General features: G+C 42.9%; 1 protein-coding gene across 2 annotated transcripts in view; it reads left to right on the forward strand.

Annotated features, from left to right (window-relative positions):
* The first annotated feature begins 458 nt into the window (after positions 1-458).
* Positions 459-12,202, forward strand: part of PTPN9 (protein tyrosine phosphatase non-receptor type 9) — a 74,892-nt gene continuing 63,148 nt past the window's right edge. For both annotated transcript variants that reach the window (XM_063091319.1, XM_063091320.1), the window contains exon 1: positions 459-1,176. In XM_063091319.1, coding sequence (XP_062947389.1) covers positions 1,114-1,176 — 63 coding nt within the window. In that variant the 5' untranslated portion in view covers positions 459-1,113. The remainder of the gene's footprint in view (positions 1,177-12,202) is intronic.

Below are 12,202 nucleotides of genomic sequence, written 5' to 3' on the forward strand. Positions count from 1 at the left end.
TTTTTGTGAGGAATTAAAATTAGCTACACTGGTGATGGATTACAGGATACAGCCAACATACAGGATAAGGGTGGGGGGCGGGGAGAAAGGGAGGAGAGATGGCGCCGCGATTAGCTGCGTCTGTTCCTTCCACCTGAGCATCCTGGACCGCGCAGGCGACCTTTCCAGGGTCTTTCAGTCTGCAAGTGAGATGGAAATAGATGAGGATTGTGGTTTCCTCACATGCGGGTGGTAGTGGCAAGTTAATCCCAGAGGAGGTGCCCGTTAGCAGATAATTTTCAAAGGAATGTATTCTTTTCCTCCTCCACAGTGAGCCTCATAGAACCCCGACTCCTTTCTTCCCTTTTCTCTCTCCCGCAGTACAGAGCCGCCCTCCCTCCAGCCCCGCGGCCCCTCCCCCTCCCCGGGCTGCGCTCTGTCTCCCCCTCTCGGACCTCGTGCTCGCTCCGCCGGGCCCTCCTCGCAGCCTGTTTGTGAATGAGACGCTCAGTTTCTCAATGGAGCCGCGAGGGGCTCGGGCAGACGCTGTGCGGCTGCATCGCTGGCCGTGAGCCGGCAGCGGGGCGCGTTTTCCTCGCTCCCTCCCTCCCTCTCGCCGCGGCCGCTTTTGAGGAACCCGGCTGAGAGGCCGCCGCGCAGGTCGCAGGGCCCCGATCCCGGAGGACGCCCCGACAGGCCGGCCTTGGGGCGCCGTCACGTTCTGCCGGAGCGCGAGCGCCGCCAAGGAGGCCGGCGGCCTTCGGGAAATTTCCGCCGCGACCCTTCGCTCTGGGCTTTAAAAGTTCTTGATTTCTATTTCCTTCTTAATCCCGAGCAGCTATTAGCTCCTCGCCTGCACTTTCCCCTCCCCCCGGGAGAGGAGGGGGAGTGTGAGGGAGGGAACGAAGAAAATAAAAAAGGATTTCCTCCCAGAAGGGAGCGACAGTTCGGAGAGATTTTTCTCCAGGAAGCAGAAGCGGTGTTTGCGGCCGCCGCGGGCGCCGGGCCCTACCGGCCCCACCATGCGTGAGCCTGCCGCGGGCTGCTGAGGCGCGGGGACTCGGAAGCGGAGGCCGAAGGCGCCGGGCTCCCGCGCTCGCGGGCGTGTTCTGTTCGCCCGGCAGCGGCGGCAGGATGGAGCCGGCGACCGCGCCCCGGCCCGACTTGGCGCCGGAGCTGACCCCAGAGGAGGAGCAGGTAAGCGGGGCCGGGGCCGCGCCGGTGGGTGTGTCCGGGCCCCTGAGGCCTAGGCCGGCCTCTGCCTCCCGACGCCCGGCCCGCGGGCTGGCCTCCCCCCACCGGCGACCGCGCCCCAGGCCGTCATCCTCCTCAACTGGGGCGCCGCTGGACCCTGCTCCTGCTCCTTGTCTCTTCTGTCCCCAAGGCTTAGGGGCCTCATACTGGCTCTCTCCCCATGCCAGTGGTAAAGTTCCTAGAACTGTCCCCCCTCACCCCCCATGTTTGCAGAACATCTATTTGCCCCTGGCCCTTCCACCCCCTTATAAATGTTTTGCTTTTTTCCGTGAGTGTTCGTGGTTTTATAAAACGGCAGGAAAAGGCCAGTTCGGGGGGGAGGGTTCCTACGGGGATTATCACCCCGAGGAGAGGGGTGATAGCACTGGGCACATAGATGCCTTAGATTTTCGCAGGAGCCCCTCCGGTTTCTCAGAGTGCTGTGGCAGGCCTCCCTGGACAGATTCTGGAAGATCCAGCCCTTCTGCTTCCGAAGTCCCTAGCCATTACCTCCCTATTCGGCTGGGCGCATCCCCTCACCCCACCGGCGGTTCTCCATCTCGTCTGTCTCCATCTTTCTGCAGCTTACATTGAGCTCCATTGTCCCTTAAAGCTTATGACCTTCAGTTTCCAGAAGGAAGTGGTTTGTGGTGTCATTTTGGGGGCTTGGGTAAGGGAAAAACTCAGGGCCCTTATGACTTAACGTCCCCCACATTCCAGCTGTGGAGCACGGGCCCCTCCTTCTGAGGAAGACAGGAAAGTCTGCTAGCTGAGATTGGGAACCCCAAGGGCTTTTTGCTATCTCTTCCCTGGCACTGCCCATACCCAGCCATAGCTTCGCTCAAATATAGCCATAGTCTGATTCCATTTTACAATAAATAAAATAAACATGAAAAAAGAAAGAGGCGAACCGTGCTGGTAACCCATATCAAACTCTCCAGCCCTTGTTCCCAAGGACTACGTTTGCTACCAGTCTCCAGGGTGGAGACAATCTGGTTTTACAAACTAATACTGGTTAATGGGCTTAAGACTTGATTTTTAAAATCCCTTGACTTTTCTCCTCATTCGTGGAGATGACATTTTTCATATTTGGCTTCAGACCACAGTCTTGCCTTTTGACGCCTTAAGAAAAAATCAGCATGGGAAAAAAATAAGGAGTTCTTCTTTGTACAAGCAGTGGAAACATCCTGGTAACTGCAATGGGGTGTTAATAAAATGCTAGTGAGACCCTAGTGCAAGCAAGTAGCCAAGGAGCCCATCCTGTTAGAATTACAGAAATACTTCATTGCTAAGGTATGGTGTGTTAGGTTGATTTTAAAGGGGCAAATCTTGGGCCGGCCCGTGGCTCACTCGGGAGAGTGTGGTGCTGAGAACACCAAGGCCCCGGGTTCGGATCCCATATACGGATGGCCGGTTCGCTCACTGGCTGAGCGTGGTGCTCACAACACCAAGTCAAGGGTTAAGATCCCCTTACCGGTCATCTTTTAAAAAAAAAAAAAAAAAAAAAAAGGGGCAAATCTCTTTCTTTCATCTTTTTTCCCCTTTAGATCATTCAGACTTGAAGTTTCTATGTTTCTAAAACTTAAAGGCATCAGTATTCTATGAAAATGGCATTAATTGCAAATTAAAAAATCAGAACCAGGGGAAGGAAGTATTAAAGTCCTGTACTGATAGTATTGATAAAACATTGGCTTTACTCTGTATAAAGTGTGTATACATATATACAGGTTATTTAAATCATAAAAATCCTATCTTTTTACATTCAAATGAATGTGATGGGCATTAACAAGGGCCAGATGGAAACAGTAAAAGAGGTCAAGAGGTTATGTGTTTTTTTTTCAATCAAAATTTTTCTTTTTTCTTTTTTTTTACAAAATGCCAAATTTTCTACAGGCATTTCAAAATGTTGAAGCACAAATATAAACACAGCACAGTTCTAATTATGGTAATGCCTGATATTCTCATATTTTAGTTTATCATCACAAGAGTATTCTTAAGATTTCTTTAAAATATTTATTTTTGTTTTCTTTGTTTCTTTTCTTTTCTTTTCTTTTTTTTTTTTTTTGGTGGCTGGCCAGCATGGGGATCCATTTTAAATATTTAAATTAAACAGGAGTAAATGCATATTACCTTATCCAAGCAGTCGGTGGTCATGGGAAATGATACATTCATTCCATCATGCTGCCCCATTGCTCCAACCAATTTTAGAACTCATTTGGAGTTGAATTCAAAGCTTGTGGCAGAATCTCTGAAATATCTCGTGTTGGAAAATCCTTGAACTTTTTTTTTCTTAATCTTTGTACTTTTGAGAGTCAAGTTTTTTCTTTTTTCTTTCTTTTTTTTTTTAGCAGGTGGACGGTATAGGGGGCTGAACCATTGACCTTGGTCTTATAACACTGTGTTCTAACTAACTGAGCTAATTGGCCAGCCCCCCTTGAGAGTCAGTTTGATTTTCGGAAATAGCAAAAACTCTTTTGGAGTCCTATTTCATAAGTAAAGTAGGGGATCAAACTGGGTTAATAAATAATCAGGCGAAAGTGCATGTAGGTCCTTTTTGGGGTGTGTGAACTGCCTTAGAGACTTCTGGAGCAGATCCCTCCTACATGGTACCTTCTTCTGTACAGTCATGTGAATCAGAAACCCAGAATCTTTGGGCCGGCCCGTGGCTCACTCGGGAGAGTGTGGTGCTGATAACACCAAATCAACGGTTAAGATCCCCTTACTGGTCATCTTTAAAAAAAAAAAAAAAAGAAACCCAGAATCTTCTTGGACATTTTGCTGTCCCTTGGCCCCTGTGTACAATACATCATCAGATTTTCTTGAATATCTCTTATTGTTTGGCTTCCTTGCACCACCACTGCTATCACACTAGTCCAAGCTACTGTCATATCCTGACAGACTTTTGTTTCCTATCTGATCCATTTGTATTCCTGAAACCAAAACCGAATAGCAAATCTGATTGCATCTTCCCCTCAGCCTGCCTGCCTGCCCCCCAAATAAGCATTCATAAAACCTTTCAGTGGCTTTTCATTGCTCTTGGTATGAAGCTACAACTCTAGAATATGGTCTACAAAGTCTAAGCGCTTATGGGGACCTAGGGCCCTAGCTAATTCCCACACTTCATCTCTGCTTCAGGCACACTGGCCTTATGGTTTTGCATTCTTGCCATATTTCCTTCTGCTACAGGGTCTTTGCACAAGCTGTTGCCTCTATCTGGCAACACCTCCCATTGTTAACCCCCTATTCATCTTTCAAGCTCTTAGCTTTCACTTCCTCAGGAGGGTCTTCCTTGATCTCCTCAATTAGGTTAGATCTCTGTTACTGGCTCTTAGAGTATCATTTACCTGTCTTTCACATCACTTATCACAAGTTTACACTTGTGTGATTACACGACTGTAAGTTCCATGAAGGTTGGGACTGTTTTAGCTTTGGCTTACCATCATACACACGTTGACTAGCATAATGACTGGCACTTAATGGACATTCAGGAAATATTTGTGGAATGAATGAAGAGTTCTTGTGATTTGTATACAGGCAATATCATCTCCTTTCAGAGTGGCTTATAAAAGTAAGGGCATTGCTCATTTTGATCTATGTTTTGATATATTTTTTTGAAGGTCATCATTATTACTTCATAGGCTCATTTCTTGTCTCCCTTCCAAGTACTAACCAGGTCTGACCCTGCTTAGCTTCCAAACATTCAGGGTGGTATGACAATAGGCCTATTTCCTATCTAGGCATGTGTTGAATTGATACAAACCCTCATTTGTAACTTTTATGTTTCTTGCCTTTATTTTTTTTCAGTACCTCAATAATTGTGGAGCCTATGATTGGGTTATAAGAACAAATATGATTTGCCTTTCAGGAGCTTACATGAATAACAACAAAGTAATAACAGTAACTGTTTCCTGAGTTGCTTCTTTGAGTCAGGCTCTGTGCTGTGTATTTCATACACAGTTAATCCTCCCAAGATTGAAATTACTACCCTCATTTTGCAAATAAGAAAAACTCAGACTGAGAGAAGGAAATTGCCCAATGTCACATAGCTAGCAAGTGATGGAGCCATGATTTCCACCCAGGTCAAGATTATTCTCTTTCTACTGCCAGTGTTTCTTCCATTATACTACATTATTTCCATGAAGCAATTAGCCAATTTACTTAGATGCCTAAGTGAACATATAATAGTTAATTTTGTGGGTTTTGGTATTGATATGTGTGTTTAGTTTGGGTAATGCTTCTTAAAATATCACTTAAAAGGGCTGGCCCGTGGCTCACTCGGGAGAGTGTGGTGCTGATAACACCAAGGCCTCGGGTTTGGATCCCATATAGGGATAGCCGGTTAGCTCACTGGGTGAGCGTGGTGCTGACAACACCAAGTCAAGGGTTAAGATCCCCTTACCGGTCATCTTTAAAAAAAAAAAAAAATCACTTAAAAAATGCAGACAGAGGAAAAGATTTGGAAAACCTTTACTCAGAACTATGTATTGTCAGCAGAAACATATTGTATACTCTGTGCAAGAAATTGTGATGAAATTACCGTTGAGGGGCTGGCTGGTTAGCTCAGTTAGAGTGTGGCCTTACAGCACTAAGGTCAAGGGTTCGGATCCCCACACTGGCTGGCTGCCCCACAAAAAGAAATTACTCTTGGAAAAAAACTTTGTTCCTTAAGATAGAATTGGCAACTTTCTATTTTGAGGTATGGTCACAATCACAATAAAATTTTATTTTCTTTGTATCTTCTTTTTCTTTTTTACAAGAGAAATAACTATTCTTAGAGCCAAATATGAAGAATATTATCTCTCTAAACTAAAAACCAAGGTAGTTTTGTGTCACTAATACATTTCCTTTTTGAAGTGTTTATGTGTAAATGTAAAAGCCTTTTTTAATAGGCTGGCAGTTTGTCAGTGTGAAAGATAATTTCTACATGTCAATGCTAACTTTCATTCTCGTTATATTAATTCTTAATTTTACTTTTCCACAGCATGCATTCATTTACATTTATAACTTGACCTGAAGTTGGTAATTTTATTGAACTTGTTAAATTGTAATTAACTTGACCAGAGGATAGTTAAAGATATCTTATTCATGTGTTCTATATCTGTAACCCACAAAAAGTGGGGCTCCATGGGTTACATTGTTGTCTGTTTGGACATAAGTTGTGAGAACTTCCTCTGAAATAAACCATAAAATAAAGATTCTTAACTAGAACTGTAAAGATATTTGAATTCAGTAATTGTAGTCTTTTAGGGTTTTTTGGTTTTGCATGGATATCCCAGTAGTGATTGATAAGGTAGGACAATAAAAAGTAGTTTTCTAAAGTACTTATGTTTCTATTCATATTTTTATTTTAAATCCAAAGATGGTTTTAATAACTCATATAGTGCTTCTTTCACATTAATTAATGATTTTAGTTCTTTTGCTTTAAAGTTGCTGCAGCAAATAATCTACTACTATTTATTTTCAAAGCCTCTAAAGAAAATTCTTATTTTAGAGTTCTTGTTATTTAGAGTTTATAGCATTGTAAAGATTAATAAGGAAATGTATATAGAGCACCTAGCCCCAATGCTTACATAGTAAGCACTCAGTAAAGTTAGCCATTATTATGATATTCCTTGTCTCTGAACAGTGAAAAATTGTGGAGCCAAGTTAGCTTAAACCAATCACAGAGGGAAAAAATATTCATATTGACCCTCGGGACGATCACTTAGTGTGGGTTCTTATGAATGCCAGAAAACCATTATGTTGTATCTTTATACTGTAGTTTAAAAAAACCTATTCTAGGGCCGGCCCGTGGCTCACTCGGGAGAGTGCGGTGCTGATAACACCAAGGCCCCGGGTTCGGATCCCATATAGGAATGGCCGGTTAGCTCATTGGGTGAGCATGGTGCTGACAACACCAAGTCAAGGGTTAAGATCCCCTTACCGGTCATCTTTTAAAAAAAAAAAAAACCTATTTTAATTCCATGCTGTGGTTTGTATTTTTATAATGGAATCTTTTAAAACTAAAAATGTAACTGCTGTACAGTGGACTTAGGAGATTTTTGGCACTTTTCCCAAGGGCAGGGGTTTTGTCCTTTTACTTGTGGCCAAGAACTTCCCTTTTCCCACAGTCTTACATGTCCTGTGCTAAATGTCATCTCTCCCCCCGGAAGTAGCCATACGTCAAGGACCAAATGATTCATGATGTTAAATTGAGGCCTTCCAGAGAGGGAAAGAAGAGGAGGGAAATGTGAAGAATTATTATCGTTACTGCCAGTAGTTAATGATACTGTAATGAACAATTAGGTACAGTCTCATTTGGATATGATAATTTTACTCCGTTAAAAATTTCTGAGCATGTCAAGGGTCTTGGATTTTAGTTTTGTGAATATTAAGGGACCTGAAAGTTTTGCAGGAACCTGACCTTCTAGTACTTATTAATTAATTAAAAAGTAAGACAGACCTCCTTTAAAAAGGAGCTAAACTGTTTTAAAGAGGTAAAAGTTAAGTCTCATTGTGGGTCAGTGCCTTTGAGTCTCATTTTCTAACTCATATATATGCCTTTATTGTCTTCGAAGACATAGTAGTGTTGGGGTACTTCAACTTCGTTTTCTAAATATTAAGCCCAATTATATAGCAAGACAGCTGGTCCACTGCGGTGCCAAGTTTAGAAGTTGTAGCCCCTAAATCTGTTTATTTGTTCAGATACAACCTCCAGTGCAATTTCAGCATTGCACACCTTCTGCTCTACCATCCTGCCTTGATATCTCAGATGATTGGGGGGTACCTTTTTTTCCCAAATCAGTTGCTATAACGTTTTCCTCTTATGTACACTCCACATAAGAACTCCTTGGTTGCCTCCCTGGCCACTGCAATTATCACCATTTTCTATTCCTGTTCTTATGGAATTGGGAAGACATTCCTAGAATAGGTAGTTTAGCCTGCATTCCTCAGTCCTGGAGGGGCTGGAATCAGCACTTTAATATCTGATTTTGAAAAGGCCTCTTAAGAATCTGAGTTAGGTTCTCAAGCATTAGGAGGTTCTTATGCATGGAGATGGAGGGTGGGGCTAGGAGGCTAAGAAGCCCCAGAGCCCAGGGGAAGCATTATTCTTTTATTAAGGATTGGTTATCTCTTAGGTCCCGACTTTAAAACAATGAGACCAAAACAGTAGATTAGAGATGACTTTTTCTTTAGTTTCTGCTTCAGAGAAAGGCAGTTTCTGTAATTTGTATCATTTTCCTCTGAAGTATCAAACCCACCCAAAACATATACACACAGTTCTTGTCTTTTTATTCAGTATAAGTAGCATAGATAAAACTAGGTTTATGGAATTATTCTTTTTATTTATTTATTTATTTATTTATTTGTTATTATTTTTTTTAAAATATGGAATTTATTCCAGAATTGATGGGCAGCTTCTAAAGAGAGCCATCTATAACTCGAGGACTGAAGTGTTTGTGTACATTGATCCATTAATTACTTGTTCATTGCTTGAACACCTAGGTAATCTCTACCTTTGCAGTTGTTTCGATATGCATCATTATTATAGATGTACATCATTATTCATAGTAATATGATATTAATTCATGATATACATCATTATTACAATCAGTCTTTTTAAAAATAAGCTTTTTAGAGTCTGTAGGATGACCATATGTTTCTTTTAGAATTAAAAATGGTAGCATTTTGTAAAAAGTGCTATGTGTGCTGTATTCACTTTTAGATTGTGGTATTAAGTGTTGAGATCCCACTATTTAAGATTAATGCAAACTTGGCCTTTTTATAAACAGAAAAATTTACAAGTAATATCTAATCCTTTTGGGATACAATGGTGATGAGTCTTAGATAGACTTCAGGATTCCCCAGCTTCCTTTGTGTCTCCAGGCATTTTATGATGTAATATTTCTGAATCTGTCTTGTCTTCTTCCCGTAACAAGCTTTTGGGAGATATGCTAAAATTAAATAAGTGAATCCCTTGAAGTTATATAATGCTCAATAAATAGTAATAATAATAGTATTCTTGCCCTTTATGTTACTGGAAATAATTTTTTTTCAGATAAGAGTGGGAAGAAAAATGAAGAATCTGACTTCGTAGCATTGAAATAAAAGATTTCAAGGGAGCCTAAGAATTTTAACAGTTACCATGCATGAGTAATGTACATAGAGGATGATAGTGAGATTACCTGTAGCTCATTTTATACTGTTAACACTTTTTGCACCATCCATTGGTTCACTGATTTATTTTTTTCTAGGTTACAGATTACCTCTAGGTGCACTGGTGGTGGTGGTCCTTTTCTGCTTCTGCTTCTTCTTTTCAGATAAAACTTTAAAAGGTCATCTGATGATCTAAAAGTGACTCATACTCAGAGTGCAAAGAATGACAGTTTGTATCATCTTCCATATCTCATTTAAACAGCCTTTGTGAATCAGGCCAGGAGCTTCCGGTCAAGATGGCAGAATAGATGGTACCCAGCGTCACTCTCTCCCACAAATCAACCAATGTACAACTATTAAAAAGCAACGACAGCCAAGCTGGGGCCGGTAGATCTAGGGGAAGAGGAGGAGAGACCTACGGAGTGCATGAAGGCAGGAGCAGCCACGATGAGAGAAAGAAAGGATTACTCCCACCATTTTGAATCACGGCCACTTCAAGGCTGGAGCTGATGAGCTTATGGAGCAAGAGCTGGCAAAAGCTGCAGCTGTGCCCATCGTATGAAGTTGCTTGGAGGCAGCAGGGGAGAAGAGGGCTAAAAGGGTTCCCGTGGATCCACATAGGACCAAGGAGCCATAACAACTGAATAAAGGAGCCACTCAGAGGTCGGTGAGTCATCACAAGGGACTAGTGCATGGCCCGTCCCATGAGAAGTGTTTGGAGTGCAGGTGGTGGGGGAGATGGGCCCACTGGGGAAACTCTGGGACACAGCATGGACAGCTGATCTGTGCCCCCAGTCAGCACAGGCCCACTCTGTGTAGACTGGTCTGGAATACAGAACTGCAGGGGGAGCTGTATGCTGAAAAGACTGAGGTTCAGACTGGAGTTTCTACACAACCCAGGTGTACTGGATCTCACAAGACCCAAAAGTACCTACAAAGTCAACCATTAAAACCTGAACTGCACGAAAAGCATTCCCCAGGGAATCAGCAGCAAAGCAGCAATTTAGCTCAACTACAGGGCTCCAGTGCTGGTCCCCACAGGAAGTTCCCCCATTTTAGAAGTAAATTAGTTCCAGTGCAGAGTTTAAGTAGTGAAAACAGTGAATAATCCAACACAGAACTGAAAGAAAACAAAATACCCACAGACTAGAGACAAAGTTTAATATTAACTAGTAAAGATCTCACTTCACCAAAGAACACCTATAAAACCTAGGAGGACCGGAAGCCCCTTGGCCCCCCAAGCCAGGGAGGGGGGAGGGCTGTGGGCCTCAACCATGTCCCCTGACACCCATAACCAGCCCAGCAATGACCACTGAGCTGCAGCAGGAAACACCTCGGGCTCCCGTGCTGGAGCAGTGGGGGGCTGAGGGCTTCAGCCACAGCCCTCTGACTTCTGCATTCAGTCCAGCAATGACCAAGCCACCACTGAAAGCCCCTAGTATCCCCTGCAGGAATGAGGGGGGTGCCACGGGACTCAACCATACCTCCCCTTCTTCCTCCTCCCACCCTATTTCCTTCCTTCTTCCCCTCTCTCCTTCCCACCCAACTGCTCTGCAATAACATATTAGAATGTAAAAACAGATGGAGCTGGAGACCGACCCCTCCTCCTGCAACCAGGCAAGAAGCAGGCCAAAAACACCACTTCCATGTGACCACAGCCACTACAATAGCCATGGCTGCCACAAAAGCTAGATGCTACAACCACCATGTAGATGGTCCACCAACCACTTGAGTGCATTGACACAAGGAGAGTCACCAGTGAAGACCAAAGAAAAAAAGAGAATGCCTCTCTCCACAAAGCCCATTCCAGAGTGACAGAAGAAACATCTACTCTACAATAATAAGTGGGTGACCTGAACACACCTCTCTCAGCACTGGACAGATCATCTAGACAGCAAATCAACAGAGTAACCATTACTCTTTCAGAAGGAGAAAAGAAATCTAGGGTAATTAGAGGTGGGAGGGGGGAAGGAGAGGAGGATGGGGAGAGATTGGATAAGGGGCATAAAGAATAAGTACGATTTATAATAATGTATATGCTAATACTATTGATTTGGTCAACATATGTCAACGTTGAACCCCCAAAATATGTATAATCAATTATGATTCAAAAAAAATTAATGAAAAATAAACAACCTTTGTGAAAAAAATTCTCATTCCATTGTTTATCTCAGTAATTTCACCCTCTGAGGAATGTCTGTCAATATGTAGAGACACTTTTGGTTGTCATGACTTGAGGGTGTGTCACTACTACTGGCATCTAGTGGGTCGAGGGCAGGAGTGCCACTAAATATCCTCTAACAAACAGGACAGCTTCCACAGCAAATAATTATCTGGCTCCAAAAGTCAGTAGTGCCAGCATTGAGAAACCATGGTTTATCTCTGAAGAATTTTGTAGTTAGGAACAGTTACAAGTCCCTACTTTAAGTTAAAGATAGGTCTTTGCTTAACACATTTAGTGTTTATTCAAATATGTGTCCCCAAGTACTGGTTTCAGCAATTGACTTCACATAGTGAAGTCTTAAAAAACTAGTTTAGTCTAAAACTAGTTGTTTTTTTGGCAGCTGGCTTGTACAGGGATTGAACTCTGGACCTTGGTGTTATCAGCACTGTGTTCTAACCAACTGAGCTGACCAGCCAGTCCCTAAAAGTAGTTATTTTGTAGCATAATCATCACAGAGGATAAAATGAGCCATTTTCACAGACTTTGCAGAGATGGAGAGGGATTTTATATGACAAGTGGAACACTATTGAGCCCTGTCGTGGCTTGATAATGTGGTGTCATTTTTGTTTTCCCTTCCAAATGTTTCTGTGTGTTGCTGTGAACTCTATTCCTCCAGTGAGTGAAGTGATT

The sequence above is a fragment of the Cynocephalus volans genome, chromosome 3, assembly GCF_027409185.1.
Source record: "Cynocephalus volans isolate mCynVol1 chromosome 3, mCynVol1.pri, whole genome shotgun sequence".
NCBI classification, from domain to species: domain Eukaryota; kingdom Metazoa; phylum Chordata; class Mammalia; order Dermoptera; family Cynocephalidae; genus Cynocephalus; species Cynocephalus volans.